The following is a 20703-nucleotide window of genomic DNA, read 5'->3' as shown; positions in this document are numbered from 1 at the left end:
ATGTGACTCATCAGACCAGGCTACCTTCTTCCATTGCTCCGTTGTCCAGTTCTGATGCTCACTTATCCATTGTAGGTGCTTTTGGCTATGGGCACGAGTCAGCATGGGCCCCTTGACTGGTCTACAGTAGCTCTTCCATTTAATTAGACTACACAGGCCAGCCTATGCTCTCCACATGCATCAGTGAGCCCTGTCCACCCATGACCCTGTCTCCAGTTTTCCTTCTTTGGACCAGTTTTAGTATGGTCTGACCACCACTGCAAACCAGGAACATCTCAGAAGAGCTGCAGTTTTGGAGATGATCTGACCCTCTCCTCAAGCCATTACAATTTGGCCCTTGTCACTAAAATCCTTAGGCCCCTTTCACATGGGCTTTCCGATCTAGTCCGCCTGTCAGTTTTTCAGGTGAACCTGATCGGATGCTTCATCTACCTTTATGGAGCAGCGGATGTCAGCGGAGACATGCTGATACCCGCTGCTCTCCCATCTGATCCAGTCCATGAAATCCAGATGGATGGAAACTCTATTTTCCATCTGGCTGGGGGATCGGATCGGAAAGGATCAGATGAAAACAGACAGGCAGTCCATTTTCATCCGATCTTACATAGAGGAGAGCGGGGCTCTGACAGCTCAGTCTCTGCAAAGTAAGCATAGACGGAGCTGTCACCCGTCTGCTAATCGGGAATCGGCAGAGTGATCCCCGCTGAGAAAAACGGAGTCCGCCGAGCGCACCGCTCGTGTGGCAGGATCCTTACACTTGCATATTTTTTTCTGCCTAATATATCCCACTGACTTTCAGATGCCAATGTAACTAGATAATTAATGTTAATCGACACTTAACCTGTTAATTGTCCTAATATTATGGCTGGTCGGTGTATATACAACATATTAGCTAATTTAGGTGTATAGGAATAGGGAGTGCCCTGGTGTTGGGTCATTGGGTCCTTTATCTAGATTGAAAGTCATGCTTGCCTGAAGGTGACCCCAGCCATCTAGGACAGGGATCTTCAAACTTTTAAGTATGAGGGCTACATCATATATTTTTCAAATTTTCATGGGCCAAAAAATGTTTTATGCAAAGTCACCTTTCCCACATTATAACCATGTGTGCCCAGCAGAGTCCTCCCTTACTTCCATGTGTGCCCAGTAGAGTCCCCCCTTACCTCCATGTGTGCCCAGCAGAGTCCCCCTTACCTCCATGTGTGCCCATCAGTGTCCCCTCAATTTTGTCCAAGTGTTCCCAGCGGAGTCCCCATTAACTCCCTGTGTACCCAGCAGAGGTTCCCCTTATGTCCATGTTTGCCCAGCAGATTTCCCTCCTTACATCACAATAAATGCAACAGCCCTAGTTTAGTATATTGGCAAAGAGTATCTTTCATATTGAGTTGAACGCATCCCATTCAAGTGAATGGGGAAGTGCTGCAACCGGCGTGTAACTATGTTCAGTGCATGTGAATACAGAACTTTTGTGCAGCAATAATGGGGTTAAAATAAGCAGAGAAGAGGTGTCATCGCACCTGTCAAACACCCCTGAAAAGTGTTCCGAATGCAGATCACTTTTTAGAGGAGTGGTGGTTTAGGCGCAAGTCTAAACCTAGTCTTACCATGAAGGAGATAGCAGGGAGCTGTGTGCCTGCTATCACAGGGGTGAGGTGGGGAAGAGGAGCCAAGGTGTGATGCTAATAATGATAATATAGACAGGGTCACTGGCAGGGGGGACGCCATGACTCACCTAGACAAGGACAAAGCTTTCTGGGCCCTAATTGCAGCTACAGAGATGTGTGATTGACAGCTGCCTACTGTCCTCTGTGCCGGGGTTACGCGGCACTGTCTGCTGCCTCTGCACCTCTGAGCACTACCCTTGCATAGAGCTGCCAGGAAGATGCTGCTCTGTGCAGGACCATCATTGGGGCCCTGGATGCCCCAGGTCCACCCAGGTGAGCAGGAGGCCTTGGGCCCAGTAGAGCAGGGCTGCCCGTACCCCCCTATCGGCGGCCCTGCCACTGCCTCGCAACTAGCAGCAGTGTTGGTAACATGCTGTGCATACTTTTCCATTTAGCCATTGGGCTGCCTATCAGGTCTATAGCATGTCTCTTGGACTTCTAATACTAAAAAATAGATTTACATACACATTTTTTTTCAATATTGTAATCCAACAAAATAAAACAGATTAACCTGGGGGCACTTTCACATGGGTGGCATTGCTTACCTCCATCTAAAAAGTGACACAGAAGCCCTTTTCAGAGGTCGGTATAACAGTAGATGGCAGCTGTTGAGGAGGTGCCACCTGTTAAACTCCACAGCCTGAGTTAAAATTGCAGTGGCATGTGTATAACCCTGTCTAACTGTAATGTTAGAATTTAGATGTGCCAGGGGGTGATAAAACTCAGACTCAGCCATCTGTTTTTGCATGTTTTGAAACAATCACTGTCCTTTAAAAAAACATGCACCTGTAGGATTCACCTGCAGTGAATGTTTGGTGACTGTCAGGTTCAAAGCTTTAAAAATATGCCTGTTTTTTTGAGAAATATGAAGCAATTAAAAAAAGCACTGTTTGTGTTCATGTTCTGACCATGCCCAGTACTCCACCCAAAAATCATGCTAACGCGGCAAACAAACAAGCCTGAGAAGACCAGCAAGTAGAATGATGCAAGCTGATCATTAGTTATTATTGATTTAAGTGATAAACATTGGCAATAACTTGGCAACCTATCCACTGCTAGTAAAATAAAACATTGGCAATAACTTGACAAGCCATCTAATGCTTGTTAAATAAATACATAAATATTCATCTAGGACACACCCTTGGATCCCATATATAAAGAATTAAATGTATTCAGATATCACTCTCTTATCGGAGCTGTTCTGTTTCCATCTGAATAAGGAGTCCTTTGCTTGAACATGTCTTTTTACCAATCTTCTAAAATGATGAGCACAAGCTCTAATTCAGGAGGCATGCATGGTGGTGCTGGGTCTGGTGGATACTGTGGTATGGATGGTGGATTTGGCCAAGTAGGTGGTGGATTTGGCCAAGTAGGTGGTGGATTTGGCCAAGTAGGTGGTGGATTTGGCCAAGTAGGTGGTGGATTTGGCCAAGTAGGTGGCGGATATGGCCAAGGAGGTGGCGAATATGGCCAAGTAGGTGGCGGATATGGCCAAGTAGGTGGCGGATATGGCCAAGCTGCTGGGGGTAGCTTTGGTCAAGGTTTTGGTCAAGGAGGTGCAGGTTTTGGTTATGGGGCTGGAGGAGCAGGAGGCTTTGGTGGTGGTGTAGGTGGTGGTTATGGAGGTGGTGAAGGGCTTGTCAACAACAATGAAAAACAAACGATGCAGAACTTGAACGACCGCTTGGCTACCTACCTGGATAGAGTCCGACAGCTAGAGGCATCAAATGTTGAACTTGAACAAAAGATTAAGGACTTCTTGGAGAAGCAAAGAGGTGGTAGCACCAAAGGAGAACCAGGAAAAGACTACTCCACTTACTTTAAGACCATTGAAGATTTGAAGGCTAAAGTAAGTTTGTCATAGAAGTAAAATTCTAATTTTAATAAACTGGTAAGGATAAAATTAATGGAATGTAAAGGGATTATAAAGTAAATTAACTGTAGTAGTACTATCAATATAGTTACAAATAATACATCATTTCACAAGAATCTTTTTTTTTTCCTCTTCAGTTCTTCTCATGTCTAATGTTGAGTGTTTTACATATGTTATTAAAGAAATATGTAGGTTTCCATTGTTGTACTTTCCCTGTAAGAATGCTATCTATTTGGCTGTCATGGGTTTTAATACTTTGAGTTAATCAACTGAAAAACTATAAAGAGGAGGAATTCCTACTTTTCACTGCCTAATTTTTCTTGTTCTGGGTCTGTGAACTGGGCACATTGAAGCCAAACACAGCCAAGCAACTAGCATTTTCATTTCTCTCTTAACAGATTAAACAACTCTTCAATATACAACTTTATAGCAAAGTATATTTTGCCACCATGACTGCAGACTATTTTTTTTAATAGACTTGGAAGGGTTTAAAAGAGTTCTGAACCAAAGAACAAAAATGTAATGTATTGCAGATTACCAGTCCTTAGATATAGTGTCTGCATTAGCTTTTATCTTTTTCAGGCTAAGTACATTTTCTGCAAATACCTGTTGATCCTGCCAGAATTTCAATGTCTTTGTAATTTTATAACCTGACTCAAACATCGTTATCAGCTTTACCACCTTTAATAAAACACCTCCTCCCTATGTAATAGAGATAAGTAGTGGTGGAGGTTTATGTAGTCCAATCAGGATAGCAGCATGGGTTACAATGCTGCCCCTCCAAACATACAGTACAATGAGTGAGCATAGCCAACTAGGACAGGAAGTGTGTTACTGGCAGGACCATCAAGAGTAACTAAAGAAAAAAAGCCAGCAATAAAGAAACCAATACATCTAAGGACTGATATGCTGTTGGTAACCCTATAGTGGAGATGACCCTTATTTCCTGTCACCCATTTACCAGGACAGGAAATTATGGGACATGCCTGAACAGGCCCATAGATAGAAGTATCATCTTGATTGTATCAAAAGCTAAAAAAAAAATGTTTTTTTTTTAGAGATGGGCTTTAAATTGAAATTTAGGAAATGATAATAACCTACTACCCATATTTTCAGTTGATATTGTACTGTAAGCCAAATGTGAAATTATGCAACTAGCACGCCAACTGTGATGTGAGCTGAGATTTTAATGCGGTAAAGTTGACTGTTAAAAACTGAAATATATTTTTTTTTATTAAAGAATCAATTATATAATTTTTGTATCACACTTACACAATTGTGACAGCTTATTGGTTAAATGGATGACTTTATTAAATCTCACTAGCCAAACAGTGCATTACAAAAGTTTACCATTGATACAATGCAAAATTAATATGTTTTGCTATATCTGTTTGATAAGTGCAAAAATATTCCTGTTGATCCTGCCAGAAATCTTGTTAGCATTAAACATCCTGTGCTGTATGCCTGCACTGCATTCTTAGCAGCTACATTATTCCCAGCCCACTGTGTGGACTACAAAACACCTACCCTCTATGTTTTTGAGGGTAAGGTGGGCAAGGTGTTCTGGAGCCATGCCCTAGGAGTGACAATGATGCTTCTCCATAGCAGTGCCATCTTAAGAACTTTAAAGGGCACCGGTCAATGTTGTGCACTGGGGCCCCGCCTACACAATCACCCACGAGAATAAAAATGCAAATTATCGATAAGGCGATATTTATTGGTAGAGCAGTGCCAGGCTAATGACAACTTCGGCGGCTGAGCCCCGGTGAACACAAACAGGGACGGTCGTCAGACACAACTGCCCTGTGTGTGTCTGTTCCAGTGGAGGCAGACAGGCATTCCTGCAGTTGTGGGCTCCCCCTCCACGGCCCAAGTGGCCTGACAGCAGCGCAGGGCCGACAGGTGCTTACCGTGGTGGGATGCACACGGGAAATGGGACTAATGCTTGGCTGGGGCTGGGTTGCTGGGCAGGTGGGGCCCCCGGGCAACTGCCCAGCGTGCCCATTCGGTAAGATGGCCCTGCTCCATAGATACAGTAGAGTAAGTGAGCATTGCAACCTTGGGACAGGATGCATGTTGCTGGCAAGATCACCAAGAGAAAATAAAGGGAAAAGAGCCTGTAAAAGGAAAAAGAATGTAGCCACAGCATTTGAGAACTGGTACATTTAACAATATAACATTTTTGCTTGTACATAAAAAAAAAAAAAAAAGGAAAAATGCTCCTAAAGCACATACGTAAAGCTTCACATTCTGCTATTGTATTGAGTGATCCTAATCATGTTAGAAAAACATTATTAATTACTTTTAGGGTAACATAATTTTTAACAAGTACACACATTTTTATGGTGTTCATTTGTGTCTTACAGATTATTACAGCCTCCAATGACAACCATACCGTAGTTTTGCAGATCGACAATGCCAGATTGGCAGCCGATGATTTCAAGCTGAAGTAAGTTTAGTTTATTAAATGTCAATCTAGCACAATCATTGGTCGGCAGGTCACATAGAATGTATCCAAAAATCAAGCAGGCTACTTTAAATTCTTGAGAAATCTCAAGTGACCCTGGCAAGCGCTGCCATTGCAGGGAGGGGATCCATAATGTCAGCCTGAAAATGAGAGGTCCTCATCCCAGTATTTCAGTGATGCCCAAAAAAACGAATGTGCAGATGCAATAAAGTTTCTAGAGATATATTAATTGATGATGGCTGGTCTGCTGTTCTCCACAGTCAACAAAGTACAGGTCCACACATTGACGAGGTAGAACATGCAATTTGTTGTTTCATCTAATAATAAATATTATCCTTGAAGGCCAAAGCACACTGGGGCGATCCGACTTCCCGGGGCGACCTCACAGGTCGCGGCGCATTGCTCGCACCGCGACCTCGGAGCGGCCGGCACGGACTTCATAACATTGAAGTCAATGCAGGTCGCTCCAGGTCGCCCCAAAGAAGCTCCGGACCCTTTTTCTAAGTCGGAGCGACTTGTGTCGCTCCTATTAGAATGAGTCCACAGCTTCTCTATGCCAGGCGACCTACGGAGACCTGTCAGGCGACCAGGTCGCCCCAGTGTGAACGGGGGCTTAATGTTTATCCTGACAGCCAAGACTATTCAGTGTTCCGTTCTTTTCCACTATGCTACTAGTTCTCTTTGGGTCAATAAGAACACTTTAATATATGTTGTAAATAACTATTAGTTTTAATCATTTTACACTAGAACACATTTCATTTAGCTCCATTTGTTCCTCTTGTCAGGTACGAAAATGAACTTGCTATGCGCAAATCAGTAGAAGCCGATACTGCTGGCCTACGCAAAATAATGGATGACCTGACCCTGTCCAAAACTGACCTAGAATCTCAGTTTGAAGGAATTACTGAGGAAATTGCTCTTCTTAAGAAGAACCATGAGGACGTAAGACCTAAAGAAGTCTCACCAATACTAAGGAGATTTGTTGGTTTTTGTAATGATGCAATGATAATGAAAAAAAAAAACACATTTATTTTTAATTATTCTGTAGGAGGTTAAAGGACAAACAGGAATAACTGTTGGTGATGTCAATGTGGAAATGAATGCCGCTCCAGGAAATGATCTGCTAAAGAAAATGAATGAACTCAGAGAGCAGTATGAAGCTTTGGCTGAGAAGAATCGCAAGGAGGCAGAAGAGCAATTTAAGAACATGGTAAGAAATATTTTATATATTAATTCAATTTATTTTAAAGTGATTTAAAGCAGTGGTTGTCAACCGTGAGATATAGAGATCCTCAAAAGTGACTCATGTTGTCACCAATGGGTCACGCATAATAATCAGTATATGTAATGCTATAGAAGACTGACAGAGACTGCAGACTTATTGGAGGAAATGGTCAGTGGACATGTGAAAGATGTAGCTATGACTGGACATATGCTATAGGAGTCAGTCTGGTGACATATTACTTGAAACTCCTAGAAACTACCACTTTTTTAAAAATAAATGTTCCCACTACTTACTGTGGGGTCTAAGGCCCAGGTGGCAAACTCTAAAAGTGGACATGGCGCACTCAAGCCAAAGCTTGGGTATTAGGGATCTAAGGAGTTGCAAATTAAGACATTTTATGTACATATATACTAAACAGACCTTGAAGACTTTGCAGGTTTGCATTGAAACATCTTACAATGGCCAAATAAGTATAAATATACCTGCTTAGCTTACCATTTCTGTAGACACATTATAAGCATAGCACATTATAAGCATACGTAGCATAATACAACATGCTTAAACTACTGACTGCAGGACCTCTGATGTGTTGCCTTGTGGAGACCTTTCCAGAGCAAAGCTGAGGGTCTGATTGCTACAGGACATTTTGCTATTCAACTGCCATGTTACATAGCTACTTAATTATGTAATGGAGCTGTCTATCTATTTTTCACATTGGGGCACTTATGTCAGTGAGGCACTCCAAGAGGTAGGGTTTTGAATGTTACATCTAATATTCTGGGGTCCTGACAACTATAGGATACAAAATGGACACAGAAAAGAACTATGCTTCCCATGGGAGTACAGAATGTTTCTATGTAACTCTGGTTATCGATCTTTAGAAAAATGTATTTAATTGTTTATTTTCATTGCTGTCCTAGACTGAAAGTTTAAAGAAGGAAATAACTACTGTACAACAAGAAACGTCGAGCACTAAGAGTGAGATTTCTGAATTAAAGAAGTCACTTCAAGCCTTGGAGATTGAGCTTCAGTCACAACTTTCCATGGTACAGAATTAAAAGAATTTCATATTTTAGTCAGCAGATAAGAATAATGAACCTTAAAGGGAAACTCTAGTCAAAAATGAAATTTTTCCTATTAACAGTATGTTAAATATCTTTATCTTTGATAGTATTCATTTTCTGGCTAGCTGCTTGTGTAGCTTAGAAAGTCTTATATAAACTAAACATTTAACTTCTTTCTGTTCTTCACCGACAATGCTATTTCCCTTTATCTGAATTTGCTAAGCTGTCTTTAACTTCCTGAAAAGGTTGTCGGTCTTTCTTAGACAGGCATGTCTAGACCCAGCTTTCTTCTCCTATGGGATTCTTCATTCACAGCCCAGCACAGCTATAATGTATATGTGCCCCTCAGCTTACATTAATGATTACAGGGGAGAATTTAGGGTATTAGGCTGTACTTCTGCGTTAAGGAAGTATCTCTAGCCCCTCTTGTTGAAAAAAGTTAGGACAGCTATAATATTTGTAATTGTTGTATGTGTCCATGCTGGGGATATTCACCATTTTTGTTTTTCCCACCATTGTTGGAGACCTTGAAATATCATAGTGTATTAACATTTGAAAACATTTCCTTCTGTTAGCCTTTGAAGAAGGAAGCAAAGTGGTTATAGAAATCACCAGAATAAAAGCTTGAAAACAAAGGCTTCCTTAACTTACTTACTACTTATCTGCCATGCTCTATTGATCTTCAGTCTGTTGAAGAGCTACCACTGCAGAATAATTTTCAGCATCCAATGTTTTTGTATGTGTTGGATGCCTGGTTCTCCACAGGGTGCTATTGTGTTTATGCTGGCCCCTATGCCAAGACTGTGCCCTGTGGTGACCTATGAACCAATGGATGAATTCACAAAGTGCAGAGGTTGACCAGACATCTGATACTCCTAAAAGTGTAGGATGCTGAAGACTCTTCGGCGTGTTTTCGCCATTCAAGTGAGCAAAGATCCAAGGCATGGGACGTGGGAATGATAAAGATTACATATTTTATTTACAGGCAGCCCTTGTTTATGAATTTTAATTGTAGCAATATGATTTTAATGGGACACATATTAGAAATATTACTAAATGTCACATCAAATAATTATATTTCAGATATCATTTTATCCATATGCAAATTCAGCTTGTATTTTAGGTCAGCGGTTCATCTGTGCTGTTTTATCATTGACAGAAAAGATCTCTTGAAGAAAATTTAGCACAAACAGAAGGACAATTCTGTGCAAAGATTGCCCAGATCCAGATTCAGATTACCTCCATTGAAGAGCAACTGGAACAGATCAGGGCAGAGATAGAGTGCCAGACTGACGAATATAATACTCTGCTGGACGCCAAGACAAAATTAGAGAACGAGATTGCAACATACCGCAAACTCTTGGATGAGAGGTAATAAACTGCATTGCAAATGAAAAATGGTGGGAATATTGTCTCCTGTGGTACCTGGTCCAAGCTTACTGCAGAAGGTGGCATGAACCCAGACAGCTTTGTATACCACTGTCCTCAATTATTTTGACAAAAGAGGACCCTCCTATGTTGCAGAATATTGGTGTATGATCACTCAATGAAATAAACATAACACCTAAAGTAGAGTTAAACCTGGTCATACAAAATTTTAAAAACGGCCCAGGGAAATGTATGCCATAATGTACTACTATACCTTGCATATTAGTAAATTATGGTAGATTTACCCACTAAGCAATCCCCTCCAGTGTTGTGGTGTCAGTGCTCTCGGCTGTCACTGACACTTCCATCTTCTCCCCATCTTCCTTTCAGATTTAAACTTCGGCCAATTGATTTCGCAACTGAAACTTCTAGAACCAAAACAAGCCGATCTGGCTTTATAGGTAAAGTTGATCCAGGGAATATCTAATTGCCTCTTGGGGGATCAGGAAGGAATTTCTTTCCCTGCTGAAGCAAATTGGATCATGCCTTGCTGGGGTTTTTTGCCTTCCTCTGGATCAACTTTGGGTATAGGATTGTGTATATAGGATTGCATCATTTTTTTCCCTTTTATTGGTTAAACTAGATGGACTTGTGTCTTTTTTCAACCAGGATTACTATGTAACCATGTAACTATGGCTCTAGTACACTGACCATAGTAGGTTGGTTGCTCTTTAACACTTCCATTCAGAATACATCTTGCATTCCTTTCACACAATTTAAGACATTCTGTGAATGGAATAGGTACAGATGAACGTGGTCACTTTTTTTTACAGTGCAAATGTCCAAAATAATTTTTGGTTGGAGTTCATCTTTAATTGATATATAATACAATATATTTATATATATATATATGTATATATATATATATATATATATATATATATATATATATATATATATATATATACTCTCCCAGTGAAATACAATAAAAGAGATTCTATTAATTAACATATCAAGCCCTTTACTCCCAAAAATCATAAATGGTTCCCTGTTGTTGAATGTGAAAGGCCTGAGTCTTAATACATCTATATGCCACTGACTGTCCTTTTATTATAATCTGTCATGATCAGTGTTATGTCTATAATGGCAATATATTTAAAAAAAAAAAAACCTGCTTTCTATCTGCAGCAGCAATGTAAAAGGTGGCCCGGCAACAGGCACACAACAAACAGGAACATCAACGAGGACTCCGCCATCTCAAGGTGATTATTGAGCAGTCTAGGGTAACTTGTATATCCCTGCCTGAATAAAAACAATTTGAAAACTAAGGAATTTATTTACCAAAATTTTAAACCAAGATCCACGCACTTTCCAAGATTCACATTTTTGTTTAATGGAATCTTGGGTGAAAGCTGTGTACATCTTGGGTAAAAGCTTTATTAAATAGACTCATAGGAGGTTGAATAAGAGATTTTAAATCTTGGTTGCTTTATGTCCAATGTTCAGCAAGTTATGTACATCCATAGAGGCTATTTTCATGAAACATTTTAATGTAACCCATAGATATGAAAACAATTAAAAAGATTAACATTTACATATAGTATACATTTACTCATGAGCAGCCGATTAGTACCCATTCTAATTGTGTGTTGCTTGGACATAATTCTGCCCCCAAGCCTGCAAACAAATGCATTAAGGTTGCATTATGCTTTCTGCTCTCTGCTCAGGTCCCTTATTGTCCTTTTTGTTCTTGTGGAACACAGTCTCATTTTTGGCCTAGATTGAATAAAACCATCCTCCAGTTTAGCTGGATTAGATTAGATCTGTCTTTATTGTTTAAAAATGTACACAGATAAGGCAAGATAAAAGGAGAATATGCTGAAAACTGCACACTGAAGGCTCCATCAGATTATGACAAATTAGTAGAACATTGATGGCACTGCCGGTATTAAAATCCAGAGCTTGCTGCTAAAGTTTTGATAGGGAGCTTTAAACATGCACTTTGTAAAGCCTACAGTTTTGTAAACTTTGTGGCACTAAAGCTAGCCATGCACTTATAGATTTTTTTTTCCACTTAGCTTGCACCCTACACAGCGCAGATGGATGAATCTCTTGCTGTGAATATTGTATTTTTACAGCCAGCCCCGACAGTTGTCAAAATATCTGAATAGAGCCTGTATCTGACTGTTTGAGGGTGCTTTTTAGTGGACAATTTTACCTTCGGCTCCTTTGATTTTGCAATTGAGGGATGTCGAGTAATAGGCTGCCAGCAGGGCCCCCCATAGAGTGGGTTGTCCCCAAAACAAAAAAATCTAGCATTGTTTAGTGTAAGCCACCATTCAGTCTTAGCCCTCCAGGTCCCATGTCGACATCTTCCCTACTGATCATTCAGGAGGCCGACTGTCTTTTCCCAGTTCTTTGAGGGGGCTCCCTGATGATGCACGATGGCACATGCACAGTACGGCAAAGATTTATCCGAAACATTATGGAATGTGTGACCTTCCAGAAATTTTTAGGTAGAGGGGAAGGAGGTGGGGACCTCATTCTCACTTTGGAGAAAAACCCCAAAGTAAGGGGCTAGGACCCGCTGAAAAGGTACCTAATTTACCCCTCAAAAAAATTGTGATATCTGATTGTGTAACAGGGAACTGGGGAAATCATGTGATGTCATTGATGGGGTGAAGGTCCACTTTAAATCATTTTATGAAAAAGGAATGAATTGGCTTATAAATAAAGAGTGAATTATATTTGCCTAGAGGTCTGCTGTATGTAGCTGCGTGGTATCCCAGGCCAGCATTTCTCAACCAGGATGCTGCACTGTGTCAGGTATTTTCAAAAATAATCATAAATTTACATGGTGCAGGTGGGCCAGCCACCAGCACTATGAAAACACATGACACTAATTCAGGTTGGGCGGCATTCAAGGCAGCCACAGTATTCAGAAATGGAAGGAAATCCACATTTGTTTATCCCGCTATGCCTCCTATCCACTGCCATGCTAGGGGGCTGAATTTTCTGATGTGAAAGGGATGGTGGGGGAGGGGTCTGTGGACTGTGATGTGAAAGGGGGAAAGGGGGGGACTGAAGATTTTGGTGTATAGGGGGTAGGGGACTGAGGACTCTGATGTGAAAGGGGGGCTTCTGATGTGACAGTGCACCACTTTTTAGTCTGGGGTGCCTCGAGATTTTACTTATTTCTGACAACATTCTGCTTTATGTTTAGTACCGCGGAAGAACTAAAACACACTGTGGATTTGAGGAATGGAAGAGATTGGGACTGCTCAAGCAAACTGGAAGCCTGTTTTCATATATCACTCTGTTCTTTAAAATGTATACTATTTCTCTGTCTTTCACAATTGCACTTGGTTGGAAATACACCGATACTGGCTTTTTCGGTAACACAGTACACATGATGAGCGAAGATGTGTAAAGTGCTCTTACTCAAATAAGCGAAGGGAATTCATATTTTTCTGTACATACTGTGTTACTTTGATGAAAACAACTGATGTTTATAAGAAAAATCACATTATTATCAAGTTTATATATGTGTGAGCCAACATCTCCCAGTGATGTGAACAACAGCTGTGTTGCTGTCACCGGTGTCTTCTGTACATTAAGAACTTTGTTTCTTGCTTTGCAAAACTTACAAAATAAAATTTTCTCACGCAAGTTATATACATAGTCTTTGTTCCTTGATGAAAAATACATTTTAACTCCATGGGCATTTTTGGTATTTTAAAACCATGTGCAGCCATGTGCAGCAGGATAGCCAAAATTGGCAACTCAACAGAAAAGTCTGTAGTAGGCTGCAGATAAAAAACTGATGAATTACGAGAGTCTATCCACCGGTTTCCAACACGCCTCTTACCTTAGCTGTTAAATAGCTTTATTTGCAGACTACAGAGGCTCAGACTAAATACTGAGTTTATATTACAACTTTTAAGGCATACTTCAAATTTGGCTTTAAAGCTGAATTTTAGGTATGCATTTTTTGCACAGTTACATTGATCCAGCTTGGATCAATGTAAGTATGCATGTGCTATAAGTGTATATGTGCAACACTGCACTAATTCTATTATTAAACAGAGCTGCTTGCACTACAATGGGCAAAACATTGCAAGAAAATGTGATAAAAAAGTGCAGCACTAGGAAAATATCAATAAATATAGAAATATAAACATTAAAACGTAAAGTGCAAAAGTGCCAAGATTACATGAAAATAACAATAAAGTCCATAAAGTGTAAATAAAGTCCACAAAAATATATATTGTAGCATGAAATTGCAATGAAGATCCCAGAGCAAACTTCGTCGTCATTCTTGCCACCATTGAAATCACCACTATTTACCGTCTACCACTCATATATATTCAAGGCTTACCAGAGAGTATGGACTCAAATACCATAAGCACTGAGTCAACCGCATAAAGGTATAGCCAGGGATTGTGCATACAGGTAACTCTGGAAATATCTCAACTTCATTCCACGGTAGAAATAAGATAAAATTGCTGCGCTAAAATCGTAAATATAAAACCTAAATTCAAGGTTTAAAAAAACATATATGAAAAGCAGCTGACACAAAAAGACATTAAAGCATTATCTTCAAGTAGAAATGTAGAAAATGGTGTCGCGCTAACCACAATAAAACAAATTCAACTGACAGCATGAGTCCCATGTGCAAACAAAGAGTCCAAATGTATCCAGAGGAGTGCAAAGAGGAAGATCCACCACCAAACAGAGTCAATGAATACTCTTACAAGCTCCTTGGACCCCACAGGGTCACACAACGCCCAAAGTGCTGATATATCAGTCACAACACATATCATCCAATGGCCCCATACACCTCCTCCTGCTGTGGACTGGAATGAACTCCAATAGACTCTTGCTGCACTCAGGAAACATAAACACAGGATCCCCTCATGGTGTAGTAACTCAAATCTATTTATTAGAAAATAAAAGAAAGCAGCTTACATGATAGGTGTCGGTTGTCAGCGTTCAGTATAGCAATGTGATGTGTTCGTTGGTTTCCCACCAACAAGATGGCCGCCGCGTCCCTCATCTGCGCATGCGTCAGCCGTCAGCCAATTCCGACGCGTTTCGTCATACAGTGACGTCGTCAGGGGTGTGGCTAGACGGAGACGCTATCCAATATATAGCAGAGGGAGGCGGAGCGGCCAAACGATACCCGGAAGTGAACGCTCATCACAAGCGTTCCAACAACCGGAAGCCAATGATAACTCACTGCGGAGGTCATTAGGCAGCAAAGAAATAGATAAATAGATATTAAGAGTGAGATCCAAGATATACAATCAAGTAGAAACTGGGCCGCAATCCATACATAGTTCATCTTAATACTAATGTTATAACATCGCTCAGACCGGGAAACGGCTCCATCTAGTGGCGGGAAACCATATTGCACAACTAAATAGAAAAATGACAATGCATGGATAAATATAGCATACATAAAAACGCTGAAGCCATAATATTCAATAATACAATATAAATATATATACAGTGGGTACGGAAAGTATTCAGACTAGGGCTGCTACATTTAATCGAAAGATCGATGCATCGCGATTCGACCCTTCGCGATTCTGCATCGATGCTGCGACCGGCTGTAATCGATGTTCTAATGACACCATGAAGCGCCACCCCCTCCCTCTCCGTACAGCGATGGCTCTTTAAAATTCGTAGCCGCGCCCTCTTTTCCCGCCTCCCGCTGACGTCATCCCCAGTCGCCCGACGTCGCTGCAAGAGGAGACACGAGGAGCGAGTGTCCCTGACTGTTGGAGAGGAGAGAATGAGATGGACTACGGTGTGCAGTGTTCACGTTTACACTTTACACATGCCTGATCCCTCCAGTAAGCTGACACTGCACTCCGCTTATCACATGCAGTGAGACACTTCCCGATCAGCAGCTGCACAGATTGGGAAATGTCTCACTGCCTGTGATTACCGGAGTGCAGTGCCGGCTCCCTGGTGGGATCGGGCACGTGAGGACTGTCATCTCTACTCTCAGACACTCAGTCTGCTGCGGGAGACTTGAGTGTCTGTAAGAGCAAACATCCCCCGCTCCCACATGCGTGCTGGTCGTCCTCTTCCTCCAGCGAGTGTCTGTCCTGACTCCTGACCGTCCTCCAGCAAGTGTCCATGTGTCCATCCTCCTCACACAGGCCTCTGTGGGCAGAGGGAGACCCCGAGTCAGCGTCCTGGACCCCAACTCCCAGACCAGTCCTCCTTGGCTCAGGCGTCTGCAGTGACTCTCATCATCAGTGATCAGGTACTAATCTAAGTCTTCATACTATTACAAATGTTGTTAACAGGACACTGCCAGGGGGAGTGGCAGAGCCAGGTGAGGGGAGCACACTGAGGGAGGGGGGGAGCCAGACTATCCGTTTAGGTCACAGCACCGCAGATTCTCCAACCCGGATATCCCTGAGGAGACCCCTATCCAATGCCATGTATATAATATATATCACATCCCTGATATCCCTGAGGAGACCTCCATACACCAGTGTATGGGAGTCTCCTCAGGGATATCAGGGATGTGATATATACATGGCAGTGTATGGGGGTCTCCTCAGGGATGTGATATATACATGGCAGTGTATGGGGGTCTCCTCAGGGATGTGATATATACATGGCAGTGTATGGGGGTCTCCTCAGGGATGTGATATATACATGGCAGTGTATGGAGGTCTCCTCAGGGATATCAGGGATGTGATATATACATAGTGGTGTATGGGGGTCTCCTCAGGGAAGTGATATATACATGGCAGTGTATGGAGGTCTCCTCAGGGATATCAGGGATGTGATATATACATGGTGGTGTATGGGGGTCTCCACAGGGATGTGATATATACATGGTGGTGTATGAAGGTCTCCTCAGGGATGCGATATATACATGGTGGTGTAACACCACCATGTATATATCACATCCCTGAGGAGACCCCCATACACCGCCATGTATATATCACATCCTGAATATCCCTGAGGAGACCCCCATACACCGCCATGTATATATCACATCCCTGATATCCCTGAGGAGACCCCCATACACCGCCATGTATATATCACATCCTGAATATCCCTGAGGAGACCCCCATACACCGCCATGTATATATCACATCCCGGATATCCCTGAGGAGACCTCCATACACCGCCATGTATTTATCACAACCCAGAGGACACCTCTATACACCACCATGTATTTATCACATCCCTTAGGAGACCTCCTATATGTTTGCAGGGCACTATGGGCTGGGCATGGGCATTGGGCAGTAATCGTGATGCATCGTGATGCATCGTGGAATCGAATCGTATCGAATCGCGACCCTAATAATCGTAATCGCATCGAATCGTGAGATAAGTGAAGATGCACAGCCCTAATTCAGACCCCCTTAAATTTTTCACTCTTTGTTATATTGCAGCCATTTGCTAAAATCATTTAAGTTCATTCTTCTTCCTCATGAATGTACACATAGCACCCCATACTGACAGAAAAACACAGAATTGTTGACATTGTTGCAGATTTATTAAAAAAGAAAAACTGAAATATCACATGGTCCTAAGTATTCAGACCCTTTGCTCAGTATTTAGTAGAAGCCCCCTTTTGATCTAATACAGCCAGGAGTCTTTTTGGGAAAGATGCAACAAGTCTTTCACACCTGGATTTGGGAATCCTCTGCCATTCCTCCTTGCAGATCCTCTCCAGTTCTGTCAGGTTGGATGGTAAACGTTGGTGGACAGCCATTTTTAGGTCTCTCCAGAGATGCTCAATTGGGTTTAAGTCAGGGCTCTGGCTGGACCATTCAAGAACAGTCACGGAGTTGTTGTGAAGCCACTCCTTCGTTATTTTAGCTGTGTGCTTAGGGTCATTGTCTTGTTGGAAGGTAAACCTTCGGCCCAGTCTGAGGTCCAGAGCACTCTGGAGAAGGTTTTTGTCCAGGATATCCCTGTACTTGGCCGCATTCATCTTTCCCTCGATTGCAACCAGTCGTCCTGTCCCTGCAGCTGAAAAACACCCCCACAGCATGATGCTGCCACCACCATGCTTCACTGTTGGGACTGTATTGGACAGGTGATGAGCAGTGCCTGGTTTTCTCCACACATATCGCTTAGAATTAAGGTCAAAAAGTTCTATTTTGGTCTCATCAGACCAGAGAATCTTATTTCTCACCATCTTGGAGTCCTTCAGGTGTTTTTTAGCAAACTCCATGCGGGCTTTCATGTGTCTTAAAAATTTAAATAAACAACTGCGCTAAACCAACCAAATAAATGTGAAGCTGCAACTTCAAGTGTGACTGTCACCTTAAAAGAAATATATATATATATAAGTTGCGCTATAAAGTGAAAAACATATGTGATTATGTAATAAAGTCCAAAATAAAGTCCATATAGGTAAACAGCACGTCTGACGAAATATTCAGTACAGGTACCGCTTACCAAAGGTAAATAGTATATAGGCCCAATGTACTTCAAAAGATCCACAGGAACCAGATATCCATCGGACTCCGTATTTCTAGATGGATCTCCTCAGTGTTGGGTATTCATGTGGAATAAAATGAAAGACGCCATAGCGTAAAACCACAATAAATTAAATAAACACCCCGAGTGATTGGAATGTCAGGAAAGTGCTAAAGTAATGTAGATAGAAGACACAACACCTCCAATCTTGTGAAAATACTCCTTACCAGAGTAATAAAACTTGTGCAGAGAAAGCAGAAAGAGACCTCCCCCAGTAGGACTGCAGCTTACCAAAAGCAAACCATATTATGCATATAGGTCCCAATCGTGTCACCAAAGAGGGCTGACATATATATGCCCTTACCAGCTCCAGAAATTGAAAGGCAGAAAAAATCCAGAATCCGACTGAGTACTTCAACTGATGGCACAGCTCCAGATATATGTCAAAAGCACTCCAGATCAGATCAAACACCTCCAATGGGAACGCTAGTAGAGGCTCAGCATACAGGAGGTATCAGCCATGAATGAAAGAGAGGTAGACCATAGCGTAAAACCCCACAAACAAATTTATTAGAGAAAGGGCAAACACTTACAAACATGAAGATCACAATAGTCGAAAGAAGAAGGTAAATAAGCCGCCGGCCGGACGGCTCCACTCGCCCGTTCCTTCGTGAGACTGTAGCGTATGGGTGACGTCAGCACGCCGTGAGCTGACGCGTTTCATCAGAGATGATGTTCTCAAGTTTTATGCTACATATGTTTGGTAAAAAAAAATAGCAAAAAGCATATTTTGATTGGTTTGCGCAAAAGTTATCGCGTTTACTAACAAAGGGAAAGATTTTTGTCATTTTTGGTGTTTTTTTTTTTAACGAGTAATGGCGGCGATCTACGTTTTTTTTTGCGGTACTGCGACATTGCGGCGGACAGATCGGACCCTTGACTGACATTTTTGACACTTTTGGGGGTACCAGTGACATTACTGCAGTAATCAGTGCTATATGTATGTACTGTTACTGCAAAAATGACACTGGCAGGGAAGGGGTTAACTGTATTGGACAGGGAGGAGTTAAGTGTGTCCTAGGGGCGTGATTCTAACTGTAGTGGGACATGGCTATTGGTGTAAAAACAAAGATCAACGGTTCTACATAGTAGAACCGTCTGATCTTCATTTTTACACAGGGGAGAATGACAGGCGGCTTGTTTACATAAGCCGCTCTGCCTTTCTCCCGCTGTACCGACGATCGGCGAGTGACCGGCAGACATCGGGTCCACCGGTCACATGCCTGCACTCCTCCCTGAACGAGCCGAGGCGGGCGCGCGCCTCAGCGGGCGCGCGCTCGCCCGCTATTGGCTCCGATCCCAGTGACAGGCGAGCGACGTAGATCTACGTCACTCTGCCTGGCCGGGGCTGACTGCCGCAGTAAATATACTGTGCGCAGTCGGCAACCGGTTAAGGCCGAAAGGGGCATAAGATTTTATCTTGTACAGTATATCCAGGATCTCCAACCTGGATACGCCTCTAGTCATATTGCTCCCCCTCCAACTACCCGCAAAGTGATCAATACCTAGGAACACAGTGCCACTGGGATCCCTATTATGACATAAGCCATAGTGCCGAGAGACACTATGCTTCGGGAATCCTTTTAGTATATTGGCCACATGTTCCTGCAACCGGATATGAAGCTTGCGGATAGTTCGGCCAACATATTCCTTGCCACATGGGCACCTAATCATGTATACAACGTGCTTAGTGCAGCAAAAGATAAATGTTCGAATGTTGTGAACCTCCTGCGTGGATAGTGATTGGAAGGAATCAATCCTCCTGCCACCCGCAGCATTTCTTTTACAGATTGCACACCTCCTACAGGGGTAAAAACCCCCTCTTTCCTGAAAGAAGGAAAGCACCAGCTCAGGCACAGGTACACCACCGACGACATCACAAAAACTATCAATGTACTTACCCACCCGGGAGGTGACAGAATCAATGCCACTGATGATTGGTCTCTGCAATGGACTTTGCAATGAATCACAACTACTTTTGGTATAATAACATCTTTTACCGGCAAAGTCGTGGAGTTGCCATGGGCGCGAAATTCGCGCCAAGCATGGCCAACTTGTTTATGGCCAGGTAGGAGGAGGATGTCGTCGGTGGCGTACCTGTACCTGAGCTGGTGCTCTGGCGCAGGTACATAGATGACATCCTCCTCCTATGGGATGGTGATTCTGAATCTTTGAGTTGATTCATGTCGACCCTTAATACCAATGATAAGGGCATATCCTTGCAATATGAGTATAGTAGGTCAGAAATACATTTTCTGGACCTTCATATCAAGGTGGTCGATGGACGTCTTGTCACCTCAACTTTCTTCAAGGAGACTGAGAGGAACGGATTAATTGAAACAACCAGCTGTCACCATTCGGCATGGTTGAGGTCCGATCCTGTCAGTCAATTCCTGAGACTCAAGCGGAATTGCTCCAATCGGAGTGATTTCCTGAGAGAAGCCTTGGTTCTTCGGAATAGATTCTTGGAGAAGGGTTATGGTGAGGCTGAATTGGATAATGCCTTCCTAAAAGCTGAT

The 20703-nt window shown here is 42.3% G+C and overlaps 1 protein-coding gene and 1 long non-coding RNA gene across 2 annotated transcripts in view; both read left to right on the top strand.

Annotated features, from left to right (window-relative positions):
* Nucleotides 1-2886: 2886 nt before the first annotated feature.
* Nucleotides 2887-20703, top strand: part of LOC309567460 (uncharacterized protein) — a 118128-nt gene continuing 100311 nt past the window's right edge. Inside the window, exon 1 of the mRNA XM_082272849.1 lies at nucleotides 2887-3167. Coding sequence (XP_082128975.1) covers nucleotides 2902-3167 — 266 coding nt within the window. The 5' untranslated portion in view covers nucleotides 2887-2901. The remainder of the gene's footprint in view (nucleotides 3168-20703) is intronic.
* On the top strand, nucleotides 10873-13110 carry LOC309566836. Its single transcript, XR_014225902.1, has 2 exons — nucleotides 10873-10923; nucleotides 12885-13110. It is a non-coding gene; the product is annotated as an uncharacterized lncRNA (long non-coding RNA).

The sequence above is a fragment of the Pelophylax lessonae genome (assembly GCF_965119305.1).
Source record: "Pelophylax lessonae genome assembly, chromosome: 11".
Taxonomy (NCBI): Eukaryota; Metazoa; Chordata; class Amphibia; order Anura; family Ranidae; genus Pelophylax; species Pelophylax lessonae.
This window is presented reverse-complemented; position numbering and strand designations above follow the sequence as displayed.